Here is an 18,771-nt window from a genome sequence, read left to right on the forward strand (position 1 = left end):
CGCTCGCAACAACGAGCGGAGCGCCGGGTGGCTAAAGCACAGCAAGTTGGCACAGTAGGGGGCACAGGTGGTGCATCGGCCAGTCATCTCATTCAGTCGACCTGTGGCACCTGGGTCTGCCCCATGACCTCCTGCCAGCGGACGTTCAACACTTCACGTGGCCTCAACGTGCACATAGCCTGGCACAAGGGTCGTGGTGACATCACCGCGAATGGCGGTTGTTGTCTTTGTGTATATGATGGTGTGTTTCGTGTATGCTGTGGACAGTGATCATGCGTGTTGGCGTGCGCGGGTGTATGTGTGTGTGTGCAAGACGTGTGTATTGGTGAGTTATTGTCGGTGAGTGAATATGTTGGTGAGTTATTGTTGGTGTGTTGTGGTGAGCGCTGTGCCCAGGAGCCCATATTTATGGCCGGCAGCTGTGCACCCAGGGGTAGACAAGTCTGGGCACGCATGGGGAGAGTGCAGTGGGAATGTGGAGAGAGCCACACAGAGCCAGGGTAAGGAGCCTGCAGTCAGAAACCTGATTGCAGGGTGTCTCTCCCAGTAAGCAGGGTGTCTCTCCCGGTGAATCAGAATATTTATTTATACCGGAGGAATCCAATGATCTATGAAGCTCTTTTTCATAGATGTCCAGGAGGGGTGAGTCAGAACGTTACAATGACAAGACAAAATACGATAGGAGTGCAAAGTATAGGGAAGGTAAAAAAATCACTTAAATATATACTAATAAAACTAAACTGCTGAAATCTGAGTGCTGTGGGTGTCCTTTCCATGGAATCCAACCCGTGCCCTGGACCGGGTTTTGCTGCTGGGTGTCCGGTAACGCCAATGCAGGGAGCTGGGGGAAGCATATTTTATTCCGAGTGGTGATGAGAGCCCTGGCCGTGCCGTCAGCTCCCCCTAACCCTCCACTGTGGTAATTTCACGTGGCACGAGACGGCGGATGTGTTCGCCCGGGGGTCTCGCGTGGGATTCATGGGGGTACCCCACCCCACAGGGCGGTGCCCCACCTCCCAGGGGGTACCTCACCTCCCAGGGGATGTCCTGACCCCACACACTCCCACTGGCAGGGAGGGACTCTTCTGTAGAGCCACTCGCCGCAGCAGAGTAGGGGTCGTTTAAAACGTATAATGGAAACGTCTGCGTGTGCCAATGCAGGGCTTTATGGATGTATATTTAATTGACTTCCGCTGCCTCGGGAATTAAATATTTATGGTTCCCGGCCGAGTCCTGCTGAGGCCGCAGAGAAGAGAGGAGGAGGCCGCCCCTACAGACCCTGGCGTGACGCGAGAGTAGTGATGGCACCGTGCCTGAGTGAGCAATGTGTGACGTGTGATTGACATGTGATTGATGTTTGATTGACGTGTGATTGAGGGGTGCGAGCTGTGACGGGGCCCCCAATCGTGAATGCTCTCTGCAGGGAGAGGGGTTCCCCACAAGTTGAGAGCCACTCGCCTCGAGGAATCGGGAGCTTGGGACAGAGCAGCCATGTGCGCGCACCTGGCTTTGTCACCTATCCAATCTTTTACTTTGTTTTAGTCATCAATATGTTTCACCTGAACGTCACACCCTTGAGATGGAGCTTTCTCATTGGTGGTGTAGCCACACAAAGCAGCTCCAGAATGAATGTCAGTGCTGTGGGGGGAGAGACCCTCACATCCTACCTGGAGCAGACGCTCATCTTAGCCTTCACATCGCACACGGTGTGTGTTGTGCGTCTACGCAGCGCTACGTGCCTGCTACATGTCTGGGATTGGACTGCTATATATGCGTCTGGTTTGGTAGCTCGGTGACAGAGCGTGGCACTCACAATCGGAGTTTAAATTATAGTCGGGGTTGATTCAGCTCATCGCTCTGCAGTTGATGCAGTTGGTACCACTTTGTGGGAAAGGCAGCAGCAGTTGTCTTATGGGTGATTCATCCCCACCATAAGGAAATTCCCCCTCTAGCTCAGGGCTGTATGTATGTATGTTGAACTTATTTCTTACCGTACTTGGTCAACTGAGCTGATCGGAGGTGCGGCTGTGACCAGGAGGTAAGCACCCCCTCAATGCTTATCTGAACATGAAATCACTCGGACATGCAGCTCGGCCTTACAAATTATCTTATTTTTGGTCTCCCTGCCTCTGCCTTCACTCCCTTCCAACAAATAAAAAAAGCCTGTGCATGAGTTATTTTCAATCTCCCATTTAATTCTCACACTTGGCCTCTCCTCCGTCAACTCCACTGGCTTGTCGTTAACTCTACCGCTGTCTGCTAGAATACCTTTACACTCGTCTCGACATCTCTCCATGGCCTCGCTCCACCTGAACTCGCCTCTCTCATCTCCGTCTATGTCCCCCCTCGTTCCTCTTCGTTCACAATCTTCTCTGTCCCTCCTACATTTCTGACCCAACCATCCTGGACATCTGTAAAAAAATAGCCACATAACTCATCGGATTTCTCCAGGATAAATAAAGATTTTGATTTCGATTCCCCGTGCCCAATCCTGTTGCTGATCTTTCTCCCTCCTTGTACCCCTCCACTGGAGTAAACTTCCCCTGTTCATTAAGTAGTCCCCTTCATTAGCCTCCTTTGGTTCCTCTATTAAAGCTCAGCTCTTTGCTGTTGCCCATTCCCTTCCCTCCCCTCGCCCCTCCACTCCTTCCCGTGCCTCCTCTGCCCTTTCGTGACCCCGTGTGCCCTCTGTTACGGTCACTCATTCCTCGGCTTTTGCACACCCCTGCCATCTTAATCACTATAATTTTGATTACGCTTTTAAGTTATGTAAAACGCTTTGAGCTACGGCGCTCTATAAATATAAAATAAGATACAATATTGCTAACTTACCGTGGAAGTTAGAAATTGAAACTGTGCCATGCTTAAGATTTTACCACCCCATTAAAACGCGTGCATGCTGTCACCGCCACTTAGTGGTGAGCGGCAGTTCTTGTTGTTGCTCTGCGTGGGTCGATGGACACACCCTGGCTGCCTTGTGAGCGAGAGGTTCCATCTCAAGGGACCACCCGAATTAAATATTTTGATCAATTAAAAACAAATTATTCCAGGAGTCACCACGTGGGGTAGTTACATCGGTGGCCAGTAGGGGGCGCCACATGCCAACTCTTGGGCTCTCATATTTTTTGGGTCTTTCGGTAAAGCCACGTAGACAGAAAAAATTACATAAAATATTGACGTTTCGATCGCAACACAAGCGGTCGTTTGCAGGAAAAGGGGGGTCAGCTTCTAAAGACAAACTGCTGATTAAGGTTTGAAATGGGCGTGGCCCAAATGTCAGCCGCCAATGCAAGTGGTGGGCAGCGACCGCGGCGGTGGTGGGCTCTCCACCAATCAGAGGGCTGCCAGGCATGGCAATGCAAGATCGCGGAGCCTCCTATACGGTGAGCGCGTCAAGGTGGCTATGTTAATGGGATGGATTAGCATGTTAATGGCAGATCGTGAAGCAGCCGCCTCGAGGATGGCGCGCGAGGTTGCTGTGTTGGTGAGAAATTGTATCTGTTAATGTAAAAAGTCAGATAGCCGAAAATAACAACTAAAATCGGAAGGTGGTAGGCTGGGAACATCACAGCCAGTTACGACTTAAACTGGTTAATAACGTCCTTCCAATGATTGCTCAGTTTGTACCCATCTTCTCGGTTGAAATTGTGTCTGTGTTTATATATCTGGAGGGCTTCATGAACGAATCTTTGTTGATAGCCAGTGGGTTTGCAGACTACTTTCGTCTTGGAAAAAACAATTTCGTGTGAGCCCACCGCATTAAAACAATGATCAACCACGGCCGAGGTATCGGTCCTACCGTGTTTCAGATCCGCCTTGTGTTCACGAACACGGTCCGAGACATGTCGCTTAGTTTCCCCAATGTAACTACTGCCACAGACACAGCTTAGTTTGTAGATGCCGGGGTATTGCATGTCAGGGATCACATACTTCACAGATGGGATCAGATCACGAATGTTATGTACTGTGTTAAATCGAACCTGGATTTTGTGCTTGCTCATGATTTTGGAAGTCTTTTTGGTGACCCCTGTTATGTATGACAAGGTGATGGTTTTGATTGGGTCCTCAGATGGTTCTTTCTCAACAGTTGGGGTGACAGCTTTATGGAATGTGTAGTCTGAATATCCATTCGTCTTGAGAGCTTGGTGTACGTGTTCCAGTTCACTGGCTAGGTGGTGATGGTCGGAAATACATCGAGCTCTATGGTGTAGAGTTTTGATGAGGGAATTCTTCTGGGATGGATGGTGGTGGGGGTCAGGTTTTAGGTAGGCATCCATATGGGTGGCTTACCTGTAGACAGTGTCCCATTGAGCCATCTGGTCTCTTTTCGATTAAGACATCCAAGAATGGTAACTTGCCATCCTTTTCCACCTCCATGGTGAATTTGATGGCTGGGTGTATGGAGTTGATGTGGTTGAAGAATTGGCCCAGAGCTGGTAAGCCATGTGGCCAGATGACGAACGTGTCATCTACCTCTTCCACAAGGAAGGACGTAGAGTGGATGCCTGGATGGCATCTGTCTCAAATTTTTCCATGAAAACATTGGCTACAACTGGAGATAAGGGAGAACCCATTGGGGTACCTTCAACTTGTTTGTAGAATGTTCCATTCCACGTTAAGTAAGTGTTGGTGAGGCAATGCCTAACCAGGGCCAGTACATCAGCATTCAGATTGCAATGGTGTCAGTTACAGGAACTTTGGTAAACAAAGAGACTCCATCGAAACTGACAAGCCAATCACCTGGAGATAGTGAGATGTCCTTAATTAACGATACCAAGTGAGCTGAGTTAAATACAGCTGAGGTAGTCTTACCAGTGAATGGTTGTAAGGTCTCAGACAGAAATCAGGCCAGTGTGTAGGTGGGTGAGTCAATGGTGGAGACGATAGGACGAAAGGGTGTGTACCTTATTTATGGATTTTATGGTAAGCTATAAAATCTGGGTGGTCTAGCAGCAGAGGGTTTTAAGGAAAGCCGCTTGGTTGGTTCAATTAAAGATGTCTTGGGCTCTCGTCTACAAACGATGTGTGGTTGTGGTGCTCTGTATATGGCTGTGGTCGTGGTATGGTGTGTGGTTGTCGCAGTGCGCGTGTGATTGTGGTCGTTTGTGTGCGGTTGCATGTGTAGGATCTGGGGAGCGGTAGTGCAACAGTTAGTGTGCTGCTACGAACCTGGTGACGCGAGTTAGATTTCCGCTTATGGCTAACACCAGTGACGATTATCGGACTAGTTCCTGGGCCTCCCCTAAGTCAACTTAGCTCCAAATGAGTACCTTGTGCGGTGTGTAGACATCGCCACTGGGGAGACAAAGGTGTCGGTCCTGGTGCTCGCCACCCACCCGTGCCGGTCTGAATAGGTGCTTTCTAACAGCACCTGCCCCAAAGTCTGTTCAGGCTCTAGGGGGATCTTTGTCTTGTTTTCGTAGGATCTGGGATGACTCTGGTGACCAGCAAGTCTGCCTCCCGCTGCTCTCCCCTGGCGCCAGTGTGTGCTGGAGTTCCACAGAGCCTGACAAGGTGAGGCACCTGCACAAGGTCCACCAAGGCAACACATGTAGACATGGCTTACGTGTGTGCGCCAGTCAAGTCAGTTAGCCCTTCCTGCAACACTCCGTAAACTGCACCGATCAGAAGTCGACACACGCCACGGCTGATATCCATAACTTGACTATTTTGGAAACGTGTGGCACATACTCTTCTTTGATGCGAATTTCAGCATTGAGATGGCACAGACCAATTAATGGGCTTCGAGTGGCGTGCCCAACAAACACCTGCCCAGCGACCGCACCTTCACACTGCCCGGCTTGCATGGAAACACTGGACAGCACTTAAACCAGATCTGCACAAACCACACCGAATGCCCAAGTAGAGAATAAAGGAACTCTCCTTGTGTGTGATTGCGGCTATGAATGCCAAAGCATGGATCACCTAACATCCCACTGTCCCAAATCTAATTCTGCAGGCAGTGTATCTGCAGTTCACCAACTCTCGGACGAAGCTTTAATCGTCACCCTTTATTGGCCTTAAGAAATCATAAATCATTATTCAACTCACAACACTGGGGTCCATCACTTGATTTGCCAGTGAGCCTTCCACACATCATGAGATGACTTCAAAGTGCACCCAGCCTGGCACACAAGCACTGCGGCGACGTCACCGCCGATCCCCGTCGAATGGGGGTTGTTTTTGCCGCTGTGCGTGGCGCAGCTGCTGGTGGGCGAGCGTGGCGGCCGCGTGCGGGTCTACAGCGCGAGGAGCTGGGCCGCGCTGCTCTCCCTGGACTGTGGGGCCCCCAGCGGACCCCTCATGATGGCCGACTGGAGCCCCCTGGACCCGGTGTCTGTTGGCGCCGTGGCAGGGGCCGACTGGCTCCTGTGGGACTCGTCGCGTGGCAGGTGAGCGGGGTGAGTGGGGTGAGCGGGGTGAGTGGGGTGAGCGGGGTGAGTGGGGTGAGCGGGGTGAGTGGGGTGAGTGGGGTGAGCGGCTCAGGCAGTTGCATCTTGGAAGGAAGTGGTCTGCTCCGACTTTGTGTTCGCCTGCCTGTCCAAGTGGCATCACGAATGTGTACAACTATCCTGTTACCAATGTAGTGAGTCCAACTGAGTCGCAGACGTTATTCTTCAGAGGCAACACATTGTAACACGTATATACAAAGGGGTAACTGCCCCTTCACCAGATACAGCCTAGGGTGGTGACCACCCAGCTAACTACACTATAGGTAGGAGTTACAGCTACAAAGGGTCGGACCCTCACTCGGGTCCCGGCCACGTGTTGATGCCTCGTAGGATGTAGAGCTTCCAGCTTGTGGACGTGGAGCTTCCAGCTTGTAGACATGGAGCTTCCAGCTTGTTGACGTGGAGCTTCCAGCTTGTTGACGTGGAGCTTCCAGCTTGTAGAACGAAGAGACCCCGATCCCTCTCAGGGACCCACCTTGTATCCTCCCGGGTCAGGGCTGGCTCTGCCCAGGCCCCGCCCACCTTCTCGAGCGTTCTAGCTCCCCCTCGATCCCTCTCGATCCCTCTCGAGAGCTCTCCCCGGACACGTGATCACCCCTTAGCCCCCCCACCTGGGGCCCTCTCTGTGGACACTCCGGATCACGTGCCTACGGGGTCAACCAGAGTGCCACGGCCCGGGGCAACCCTGCCCCTGGGCTGACGCTCTGTGGGAGCCCGCACTGCGCGCCGTGCGTGGTGCCCGCGCTATCTCCCAGCGCTCACCAAGCCCGGCTAGGGCTGGTACTACACCCGCCTACGGGGTGTACGCGATGACGGTGCATCGCACGCCATGCTATAGTAAAGCCGGCCTCACACAGCAACCCACCTGGTGCTGTCCGCGACGTAGAAACATCGGACGCCACGACCCTCCCGGGCCGGCACCACACAGTGGCATCCCCGATGTCACTCCACGAGCACCTGGACGTCACGGTTACCGTGTGGAATATGGCTTGTGGTGTTGTGCCGCGAGGTCACTCTCGCAATGAGTTCTTACCCGTGTAGTGGGTACAAACTAGAGGGAGACTTCTCTTTAGAGGCAACACGTTTATTTTACAAATAACAATACAGAACACGAAGGGGTACGGCCCCTTCCACCCGCTACACTAGGGAGGTACGTCCTCCTCACTGGCGTTCCCCATACACTCGGGACCAATCTCTGTCGAGTCCTCCGCTATCGGGGTCTAGGGAGGCTACACTGACCCGACCCAGTCAAGGTCCTCGGGTCCGGCTCCTCGGTCTCCAGGGCAGCTTCTTGATCTTCGAGTGGACGACAACTGCCGGTCCCGTTCAGGGGTGCGGCTTTTATACCCAGTCCCAGCTCACTCCGCCCCGAGCCACCCCTCCCTTCCGGAACCTTCTAGAGGGGCTTGGAGTGTGACGTCATCCCCCAGCCCCCCTCTTGGGGGTCTGGGGTCTGCACCTCTGGTCACGAGCTACCCTGGGGGTTACCTTGGCCCAACGACCCGACTCATCTCCATCAGCCTCCCTTCCGCCCCTTGTTGACCGGGGGCCGTTACTACAGGCTGCGAGTAGTGACAATCGCACACGGCGCTCAACGATGCCGCTACACCTGGATTGTGGTCACAGATTCATGCAAGTGAACGCAAACATCCACATGTCCATCCACGCTGACGCAGTGCAGACCCACATTCCGAGAACAATTTGAGTCTCTCTGCTGCAGCAGTCACATTGCACCTGTGCTACTGGCACCTACTTGTGCATCGACGGAACGTTCAGTTGCAGCGCATTCAGGAAGTGCTGCAACATCACACATTGTCTGAGCAGGCTGAGTAAGCTGATGCTACAATCTGTAATTGTGGAATACTTTGATGCCTGCCGGCCAATTCACTCCCTTGAAAAATAGAAATTCTTCCCTCGATGGGCTTTACTTGGGTAATACACTTCTGATTCTGAAATAGTGTTCGTTACATGACAATCAAGCAAGGCATTTATCGTCCTCAGATCTGGAGAATACTGAATGCAGTGAAAACCAAATTTAGCGCAATACATTTTTTTGTGGTCTTTTTCGACTGGCTTGAGACCACCGCCGCAATTGAGAACCCAGTTTCATGATCCGTGCCTAAAACCTGGATTTTGAACCCAGAATCTCGGCGGTGGCAGCTCACCAGTGCTCTGCCCCGGCATATTCACATGTTAACTCATTGACACATGCACGCACGCTTAGGCGTCACACGCGATTGTGCCGTCTGTCCCCACAGCTGGCCCGTGGAGCGCAAGTCAGCGCACCTGGAGGGCGCCTCCCAGTTTCGGTAAGTCCTCCCTCCTTCCGGGCCCACTGCACAGGCAATACAGAAAACCCTTGCCCATCGTGGGGGTTACGTTCTCTCATACGAAACCCCCTCCTTTTGTTTTATGTTACCCTACATCAACCCAAACATTAAACAGAAAGTATTTTTTACGTAAAATATTAATATTTTCTAGTGTTAAATATAACTTGTATGGTAAATGTATAGAATGAAAACAAAAATTAGTGTACAGTACTGTACAGGAAGAAAAATCATGCGGCTGAACCTCACTGCCTCCTCACTGGAGGATGGGAATGTCACGTGACCTGGGGCCCATGATTGGCTGCTTGGAAGAAAAGATGGAGAAAAAATGGCGCATGCGTTCTTCTGCGGGCAGTGCAGTTATGATGCTTACAGGAATCTCGCAGTCAGTCACGATTGCCAAACTGTACCTTAATACATGTTACACAAAACGCGACAGCTAAACCCGTGAGAGGGAAGGGATTGCTGTATGTATTATATTTCTTTATTTACTTACTTCAGAGAACTGCACTGAGGCTCAAAACTCTTTTTTTCAGGAGGGTCCTGCCAAGTTCGTTGCAGTAGGGGGCAACAATTGTGATGCGTTTTCCAATTAAGTAATTTGTGAGTAATTATAAAAATGTGATCAATTTGGGCTGTGTTGCTGGCAAACAACGGCCTACTTTTCTTGCACTGATGTCACTGGATCGATAACGTCCACTGTAAAACAGCAGACATCACGTAATATTTCATGGTTAATATGCTGCAGTATTCACTAAGGTGGCCTTTCAAAATATAACCATGAACCTCTGCAACAAGCGGCGAATGTGCTACGGCTGAGCCATGTCATCGATGGGTATGGTTGCAGCAGTAGTTGTCGTTATAATCTTGACGGTAGTGGTGGTGTTTGTGCTTGCAGTGGTGATTGCGGTAGTTGTGGTATTATTGCAACGGTCGTGTCATGTCCACCCGGTGCAGTTGGTGCCGTGCCGTGGGGGGCGTATTTGCCACCACAAGTCCCCCCGGACGGCTGAGTGGAACGCTGCTCATTCACAACCTGGCACACGTACAGGTAAGGCTCTCGTCACACGCCCGCGATGCCACGACCAAGTAGCCTGTTGTTGTAGTGCATATTTGGCCATCAGCTCGTGTCTCGCCTGTGTGGGTGAATGCGCCAGTAGGCCACTCGTCCTTCTGCGATTGTGTGTATACGCTGGGCAACTAAAACACAACAAGTTGGCACAGTAGGGGGGATAGGGTGGTGCATCGGTCAGTCATCTCAGTCAACCCATGGCACCTGGGTCTGTCCCGTGACCTGCCAGCGAGCCTTTGACGCTTCACGTGGCCTCGGGGTGCACCAAGCCTGCCACAAGCGCCGTGTGGCAACACTGCCACTTACTGGCGAATGGTGATAACTGTTCCTGTCTTTGTGTTTGTGTAGCCGGCGCTGGAGAGCAAGGTGCCAGCGCTGTCAGGCCTGAGCTGGCACCCGCAGCTGCCTCTGTGCGCCTGTGGTTCTGACCGCAGCCTCTGCTTCTGGCTGCTGGAGCTGTGAGCCCTGGTGTCCAAGGCCTCACGTAGGATCTGCTCAACGAACGATCGCCCGTGAAACAATAGCTTGGCAGCACGTGTCTCATGCTTCCTCTTGATCTCTTCTCTGAAACCAAACCTGAAAAGTTAAGAGCCCCAACCAGCGGTCAAGTGAGGGGTTTAGTGGAAGGGCTAGCTCTAATTGCCTAGTTGATGAGGATTAAAGGTAGCACTCGTACCAGTGGCTGGTTGAGTTGTTTGTTTAGGAAAAAGCTGAGTGGTTGGCTCATGGGTAAGTGTTATGCATTTGGGAAAATGTTGACTTGGTTATCATGCATCCAGCTGGCTCAATGGTTGAGCAAGCAGCTGGAAGGTTGTGATTTCAAACCCTCTTTTGAGCGTTGACTCCGGCCCTTCATTCCCCTTTGGACCAAAATGAGCAACACGATGTGGGGAAGTTGACAGTGGTTGTCCTGCGGAGGAGAGGCTCACCTACAACAATGGGAATGTGGAATTTACGCCACTATCTCAGGGCTCCAATGAATGGCGTTTTCATTTTCGGCTGCTTTTCATTTGCCAGGATTCGGATGTTCCAAGTGAGCCGAAGCACGCCGCCATGCCTGTTTGCCCAGGCTGTGTTTGTGATAAAGGCCTCGGTGCATTTCTGCCAAAAATCCGACAAAGAGGAACATTTTCCAATGAATGAATCGTGTGACCCTGTTTGTGTGCAGTGCCTTCACATTGTCTTTGTGATGTGGTTTCAATAAACGCCAACATTTCTATGGGACCATTTTTGCCGGTATCAAAATTATTCGAAAGAATAAGCTTTACCCTTTCAGGGTATAATACAGGAGGTGGTAAGATGTTCATTACCAAATCGACACATATTGCAAGGCATCAAGTCTGCATTAACCACACGTCATGCTCGTGGTAAAACATGCAAACAAACATGCTTTGAGAATAATGTGTGTGCTTTGTCTTTGAAACGGATTGGCCTACACCACACACAGCCTCCTGTATGGCCTTGTCTCACCAGTGTTAGACCAGAGAACACCATAACGCGAACAGATAACATTTGTGTATCGGATTTATCAGTTTATATATACGGTTAATAGTTTATGTTTATTATAGGGTTGTTAAATGGTAACCAGTCTACTGGCAATCACTTACAGAATCGATTACTGATTCCGAAAGTCAGGAACTGGGAATGGTGTCCAGTGGAGTGTTACAACTGCAGAGATTTAAGAGATCTACCCACAAATGTTTCCACTGCCGTGTCGGGAGATGGGATTGAACGGGTAAACTGTGGATCGCTTGTCTAGTTTGCCGACCATCGTGCCACCACTACGGCAGCTGTCTTCGTTCCTCAGTTGAGGTGAATGCGTTTACCGCTGGACATTTCTGTATGTGTAACTGGTGTTGTACTTGAGTCTTTTTAATGTGGCTAGCAGTGATGCAAACACAAACATTTTAACAACCCTTTTTACATATCTCCTTTTAAGGCAAAGCTTTCACAATTCTCAGGGCCCAATTAACCCAAAGGCCATATTTTGTAGGCCCTCCTTTAGGCTCTTCGTTCCACATTGAAGTTACAGCTGAGCGAAGGTAGCGCGGCCATCGGAACATATTTGCCTTTGAATTATGATGACAGCATTTGTGACGTTGCCACAGCTAATGCTCGAAAGAAAATGAGTGTAGTGATTTATGTTTAATTTCATATAGGCATAAAAATATGTATGTTTGATGACTACATACACATTTTAAACATGGAATCGTTTCTTAGACCCTTTCTATCATAACCTTCGTCTGGCCCTGACAATGCCCCACAACTTTATGAACGATTTGAACAGAAGCGCTCCCTGAGCCACTCTGGTCTCTTGCTCAACGGTGGCTCGTCACCTCGTCACCCTTCTGTCACGACTACGATGGTTATTGATCCTGTGATCTTCACTTGTTGAATCATCCACCTGTGTTGCGGATGTGTGCTCCACCAGTCACTGACTGTTTCATCTCATCCACAGTGTTCAACCATTAAAGTGCATGTCACAAGAACACAATCGATCACTCAATCACCCACCAACCACACTGCAGGTCACAACAAGACAACAACCCCCACCATTCGCCACGAAGTGGCGGTGACGTCACCATGGCATCTGTGCCAGGCCAGGTGCACTTTGACGCCATTTGAAGTGTCGAAGGCTCGCTCACAGGAGGTCATGGAATAGACCCAGGTGCCATGAGTTGACTGAGATGACTGGTTGATGCACCAGCTGTGCCCTCTATTGTGCCAATTTGCTGTATTTTAGCCACCCGGCGCTCCACTCGTGAGCGTCGCTCCTCTGCTCTCCATTGTTGTTGGAGGGCGACTGCCTCCAATTACCCAGTAGCATCCTCCACGAGCCTCCTCCACAGAGGCCGATCTTGACACCGCTGGTACCAGTCATCGGCAAGTCCACTGAGCTCCACAAGCTCCTGCACCCCACCAGTCCATCTCGTTTACAGCCCCTGTCGTGCCCACTCATCCCCCTCTATCTCGCCTGGGTGGGCATGCGGGGGCTACACAACCCAGCCAACACAGCCTTGCCTGCTGAAGGAACTCTGATGGGAATGTGTCCAGATCTTTCAAGGAATTGCGAGCTCACACAATCCTGCCTGCTTATACTCAGGATGGGTCGTAGGCAGGCCAGCCTTAATGTTTCTAACCGGCGTAGATGTTCCAATAGACAAGACACCCACTCGCCCACCCACTCACCACACTGCAGGTCACACCACTTCTCCTTCTGCCTCTTCCCTTGCACTGCTGTACCTTGGAATAATTCCCTCCCTACTGAATAAACTGGAACTCCTATTTCTTGCAAATTTGATGGTGTTTTTTGTTGCTGACCACTTGATGTTTTGGGTTTTTGAGTTTTGCTCGGCAACTGCTTTTAAAATCAGTAAAGAATATATCTAGTAAATTTCACGTGAAGGCTTTCACGACCGATATGATATAGTAACTCTTTAAAAATACATAATAGTACTTTAAGCTACTGTAATGATGTTACGTGTAACATCCCTTTTAAAAAGACGTATTCACGTGTGATTTAAAAACTGTACAGGATTGTAGTTGGGTGAGAGTATCCCACGAGAAGAAACAGGAGCTGAGTTGGCGAGAGAGCACGAGTCACTCCGCGCCTTTCGGGTTAAAAGCAGAACCTCGCGGTTCACTCGCGCGCTCGGAAGCGATGTCGCGAGGCGAGCATCGGGGGATGTTGTGTGGGGATGTTTTTTTCACATGAACCTTCTGTAAGCTGTAATGGGAACGCTGTGTCGCAGTATGGCATGGTCGATCCTCTGTGGCAAAGGGGATGCACCGAAGTCCACAAATGTAAGTAACTTCCCCAGGTTATTGATAAAGTAATCGACTGTCCAGAGAAGGTACTTTCTTTGTTATCATTTGGGCAGAATCATTGGCAGCAAGAAGTCCTGACCCCCGACTGAAACCACCCACTCCAGGTACCCCCCCCCCGGCTCCATCTGTACGGGTTACCCCCCTCGCATGCGTCCGTTTTCCTCTCGGTGCACCCGCAAGTATTATGAATCGAGTTGGCCATACATGACAAGATATATAGGGCCACAGAGCTTGGCCAATTGTTTGCAAGGCCGGTTTTGACTGCCATCCCGATCGTCTTGTTTTCCCGCGCGTCCTTGCGATAACTGGACGCATTCCCAGTTTGCGCATTAAACGTTTTAATTTATCCCACTTGGTTTTCAAACCACGGAACTCCTCGACATAATCGTGGACAGTTTTAAGCGAGAGGCAGCTGGCGTGAGCTCAGAGATGCTGGCGGTTAAACTGGAGAGAGATCATTGGAAAGGGGAACTCGACTTTCGTCATTCTAAACGATGTCACGGGGCTACTGCCTGGAAAGGGTAATCTTTTAACATGGTACAAAAATATTTACAAATGGTTGGTTCCGTGAGATGGAACATCTCACTTGTGAGTCCAGCGTGTCCGTTGACAACATGCAATGCCGCGTGTAGTGTACACGCAGTTTACATCTCTTAACATTCACAGCACGCAACGAGTAAGGCTGAGCTGTAAGTCAAAGCGACTTCCTGTTCACATGAGCATTGAGGCTCTGCTCATCTCCCGTTTACAGCTCCTTGCCAATGGTGGAAGTTCCACGTTCCCATCGTGGTGGTGTTTAGTTTGTTGTCCTTCCCCCGCAGCTCTGATTCGCACGGTTGGCTGTGTACGGTGCGAAAGAAGTTCAACATACATACTAATATATTTATATGGCAAACCATTGCTGGCTTCTCCACAAAGTGATGTGCTAACTCAACCAACCCCCAACTTATGGAAAATGCGCAACCTCCAACTTAATATGAGCTGCTGAATTTAGTGAATGGAAATATGTTACTCTAGTTTTCTGTAACCGTGGGATTCTAATGTCAAACAATGTTGCAAAATAGTTTGTGATGGCGATGTGAGTTGGAGAAAGAGGAGAGAGACTGAGACTTTGAGAAATGCCACGTGTAAAACCGAGCTGGCCTTTATGTGTCAGACCTGTAATGTGTTGGGAGAGGCTAAGGTAAGACAATAATTGCACGGAATTGCACGGCACTGGGAGGGTTAGGCTTCGTCAACATGGGTGTCAAATCGTCGGTGGTTCCTGTTCCCAACATTTCGGGACCAAATGGACCAGAGCCAACCCTCAAAACATGTATACACCACGCACCACGCTTGTGTCGCTATCACCACCACCACCACGGTGACTTCCCATGAACCTCACTCGTTAATGCCTCCTCATGTTGGGGACTCAGTTTCACCGGATTGTTTCAGCTCACCCACCCACTCACTCACCCAGCACTCAACCACCATCCTGCAGGTCACTACAAAACAAAAAGTCCCCCGTACAGCCGTAACAGACTTTTGGGGCAAGTGCTATTAACGAGCACCTATGATGGGACTTATGTTGACTCTTCCGTGTTACAACTGTGATTAGTGCTGCTTGTCACTTGGGAACTTTGCGCCTGTGCTCAGCAACTGTGTTGAAAACGCCCCAATGTACTCATCACTAATCAATGGCAGCAATCCTCAGACGAGTCATTACCCAGCTGCGTTCGAGTAGCGAACGCAATCTGAATGGCGGAGCAGTACGCGGGTGTTCTTATCCAAGTGAGTATTGACGCGGTGCCCATCAGTTTACAGCCCTAAGCCAAAAGGGGACATTCCACGTTTCTCTGGCAGGGGCGAGTCTATCCATAGGACAACCACTGTTGACTTCCCCACAAAGTGGTACTAATTTTTGGTGACCCCGGAGGGATTTGAACTTGCAACTTTCCTATTGTGGGCCGCTTTCTCTTCTGCCGAGCCACGAGGTCGTTGCGCATTGGGCAGTATATACTACAGTATATACTACAGTATATACTGTAGTATATACTGCAGTATATACTACAGTATATACTGCAGTATATACAATGGTATCTGCAACAGTTCCGCAGATCACGTGCCAAGGCCTGAGGAGCACAGGTCAGGAACCACTCGTAATACTGCTAGGGAGGACACAATCATAATTTACATTTTTCAAGTGCCACATTCAATCTGTAGATCCCAATGCGCAACGTGTATGGCAAGCAGGAAAAAAACAACAACCAGCTGGACAAACGACCAGAATTAGGTGTGAGTAAAGGCTAGTTAACCCGCTCGCTCACCTATTCGCTCACCCACTTACCCACACCCTCACCTCCTCGCCCACTCACTCACCCACTCGTTCACCTACTCATCGCTCGCTCCGAACCAGGGTAAACGGCCAGAACTAGATGCGGGTAAAGGCCAGTTTAAAGAGATGAGTATTTTCATACAGACTTGAATATATTTAACGATGCTGATTGTCTTAGTAGCAAAGCGTTGTTCTAAAGCGTGGGGGCTGTACTGGAAAAAAGCCCGATTACTCCTGCAGGAAATGAGCCTTGTCCTCGGAGTACTCAGAAGAAGGCGATCCTAACATCTAAGGGACCTCGTTGGAGAGTACACATGGATCAGCCGTGGGAGTCTCACAGCCCCACCAGGACCCTGGGGGCCCCCTCTCAGCTCCCTACCACCCAATGCCATCATCTTTCACCATCCCCTCCCCCCAATGCAGATCAATCACCAGCGATGTCACACTCCTCACCCCACCTTAATTAGTGCAATTGAAGGTCATCATTGTAAATTGGGTGATTAATATCATTAAGGGCTCTTGTTAAACAAGCAAGTTAACACTGTTGGCTTGCGCGGGAGGAGCCGCTCGTGGGTCGGGCCCTGGGACCACCCTGGCCCCGGCTGGAGACTCAACCCTGGGCCCCCACAGCCCCCGCTGATAATTGGGCCATTACTCATTAATCGCCGTTAATTAACGGCTCACGAGCAATGAGCACGGGACCCCGCCTCGAGCCGCCCGGTCACGATATAAAGCCCGGGGCACGAGCATCGAACAGCCACAGCATCCGTTCGTTGCCTCTTCCATTCTTCCAGATCCACGTGCGTCTCCAGACCCGGCATGAGGTATGGTTCTGAAGCGCTCTCATCCACACTACGTGTAGCTCTGTGTGTCCACACTACGTGTGGCTCTGTGTGTGCACACTACGTGTGGCTCTGTGTGTGCACACTACGTGTAGCTCTGTGTGTGCACACTACGTGTGGCTCTGTGTGTCCACACTACGTGTAGCTCTGTGTGTCCACACTACGTGTGGCTCTGTGTGTGCACACTACGTGTAGCTCTGTGTGTGCACACTACGTGTGGCTCTGTGTGTCCACACTACGTGTGGCTCTGTGTGTCCACACTACGTGTGGCTCTGTGTGTGCACACTACGTGTAGCTCTGTGTGTCCACACTACGTGTGGCTCTGTGTGTCCACACTACGTGTGGCTCTGTGTGTGCACACTACGTGTGGCTCTGTGTGTGCACACTACGTGTGGCTCTGTGTGTCCACACTACGTGTGGCTCTGTGTGTGCACACTACGTGTGGCTCTGTGTGTGCACACTACGTGTGGCTCTGTGTGTCCACACTACGTGTGGCTCTGTGTGTGCACACTACGTGTGGCTCTGTGTGTCCACACTACGTGTGGCTCTGTGTGTGTGAGAGAGCCTTGATGCAGTTACGATTGCTCTGCCCGTGTGTGTCGGTGTGGCTTCTGGGAGTGTGTATATGTGTGTGCCTATGTCTATTAGTGTGTACCTGTGTGCCTGTTTAAGCGTGGGGAGCGTTAGTGTAGCGGTTCGCGTGCTGCGCTACGAACCCAGCGAACCGGGTTTGACCCACTCACGACCTATAACAGTGGCGAATATTCGAACCGGTTCTGGGTCTCCCCTATATCGACTCGGCCTCAAATGAGTACCTGATGTGATGTGTAAACATCGCTACTAGGGCTTGGTGCTGGCCACCCCACCCCCTCGTGTACCTTGCTAGCCTTCATAGGTGCTCGCTAACAGCATTTGCCCTAAAATGCTGTTAAGGCTTTCGGGGGCATCTTTGTGTTTGTCGTCATGTGTACCTGCACGCCAGTACACACCTGTCGTGCGTGTCGCGCACTCGCCGTCAGTTCAGGCCATCGCTTTACCGGCCTTCCGGGAGAATGCTCCACAGCAGAATCGAATTGCACCTTGTACAGCTTTGCCCTTGTTGGTGGTGTTTTAATGCAGTTGCTCGCCTGAAGCACAACATGGCCACACATCAAGTTGGTATTTTGATCTGGTTGTGGATAAGGCTGAGAGTTTGTAAACGCAGTGCACCTCTCTCTATATATTGTAGTTAAATGGAGGTGCCTGCTATTAAACCCGTGTGTGGAATGTAGCAGTGTCGGTGGACTGAGCTATAAGTTGCGGTGAAGTTTAGCCCCTCGGCGTATCGCCATGGCCGTGAGTCGACACGTGTGTGCACGTTGCGTGTTATTCCTCGGCAGCTACTCGGACCATCAGTGCCCATGGAGCGATCCTTCTCAGCGGCCCTGCAAGCCGCATCCCTCGCCGTGCTGCCCGCCGCCCCCGCGGTGTCAGTTGGTGTGCAAGTCGCACCCGATGTGGCCCCAGCCGCATCCCTACCCAGCTCCGCCGCCGCATCCCTACCCAGCGCCTCAATGGCCCTGCAAGGTCAGAGCCGGCGGGCGTCCTCGGCTGGAGCAGCAGCAGCAGGAGGAGGAGGAGGATGAGGTGGGGTGCGGCTCTCTGTGGAAGCGGTGGGGCCATGGTTCCAGGGGCGGTTCCTCAAAGGGCCCTCAGTGCTGCCAGACGCAGCAATGCTGCCAGCGGCCCGTGAAGCAGTGCTGCTTCGGAGGAAGCAACGGCGGCATGGGAGGAGGTAACTCCGGCTACAAGTGAAGCGAGAGAGGTTGGGGCCCCGGCACCCACGGTCTTCTGGCTCCACCTCGGTGGCTGCTGTCTCTGAGCGGTGCGCACCGCTATTGAGCGCTCCCCCCGTGCCCCCACCCCCCTCAATAAAAACCCGCATCTCGCAGTGACC

The 18,771-nt window shown here is 51.2% G+C and overlaps 2 protein-coding genes across 4 annotated transcripts in view; both read left to right on the top strand.

The window, feature by feature from the left end:
• NUP37 (nucleoporin 37) overlaps positions 1 to 11,075 on the top strand; it is a 31,959-nt gene extending 20,884 nt beyond the window's left edge. For all 3 annotated transcript variants that reach the window (XM_061564781.1, XM_061564782.1, XM_061564780.1), the window contains exons 6-10: positions 5,424 to 5,514; positions 6,205 to 6,392; positions 8,711 to 8,761; positions 9,737 to 9,830; positions 10,200 to 11,075. In XM_061564781.1, coding sequence (XP_061420765.1) covers positions 5,424 to 5,514; positions 6,205 to 6,392; positions 8,711 to 8,761; positions 9,737 to 9,830; positions 10,200 to 10,313 — 538 coding nt within the window. In that variant the 3' untranslated portion in view covers positions 10,314 to 11,075. The remainder of the gene's footprint in view (positions 1 to 5,423; positions 5,515 to 6,204; positions 6,393 to 8,710; positions 8,762 to 9,736; positions 9,831 to 10,199) is intronic.
• A 5,614-nt stretch (positions 11,076 to 16,689) lies between these two features.
• Positions 16,690 to 18,769, top strand: SPRR2D (small proline rich protein 2D). The gene is made up of 2 exons (XM_061564787.1): positions 16,690 to 16,817; positions 18,215 to 18,769. The coding sequence occupies exons 1-2, from the start codon at positions 16,813 to 16,815 to the stop codon at positions 18,627 to 18,629; spliced, it is 420 nt and encodes a 139-aa protein (XP_061420771.1). The 5' UTR covers positions 16,690 to 16,812; the 3' UTR covers positions 18,630 to 18,769.
• The last annotated feature ends 2 nt before the right edge of the window (positions 18,770 to 18,771 follow it).

Source organism: Lethenteron reissneri, chromosome 33, assembly GCF_015708825.2.
Source record: "Lethenteron reissneri isolate LAM-NWPU_2019-01 chromosome 33, ASM1570882v1, whole genome shotgun sequence".
Classification (NCBI taxonomy): domain Eukaryota; kingdom Metazoa; phylum Chordata; class Hyperoartia; order Petromyzontiformes; family Petromyzontidae; genus Lethenteron; species Lethenteron reissneri.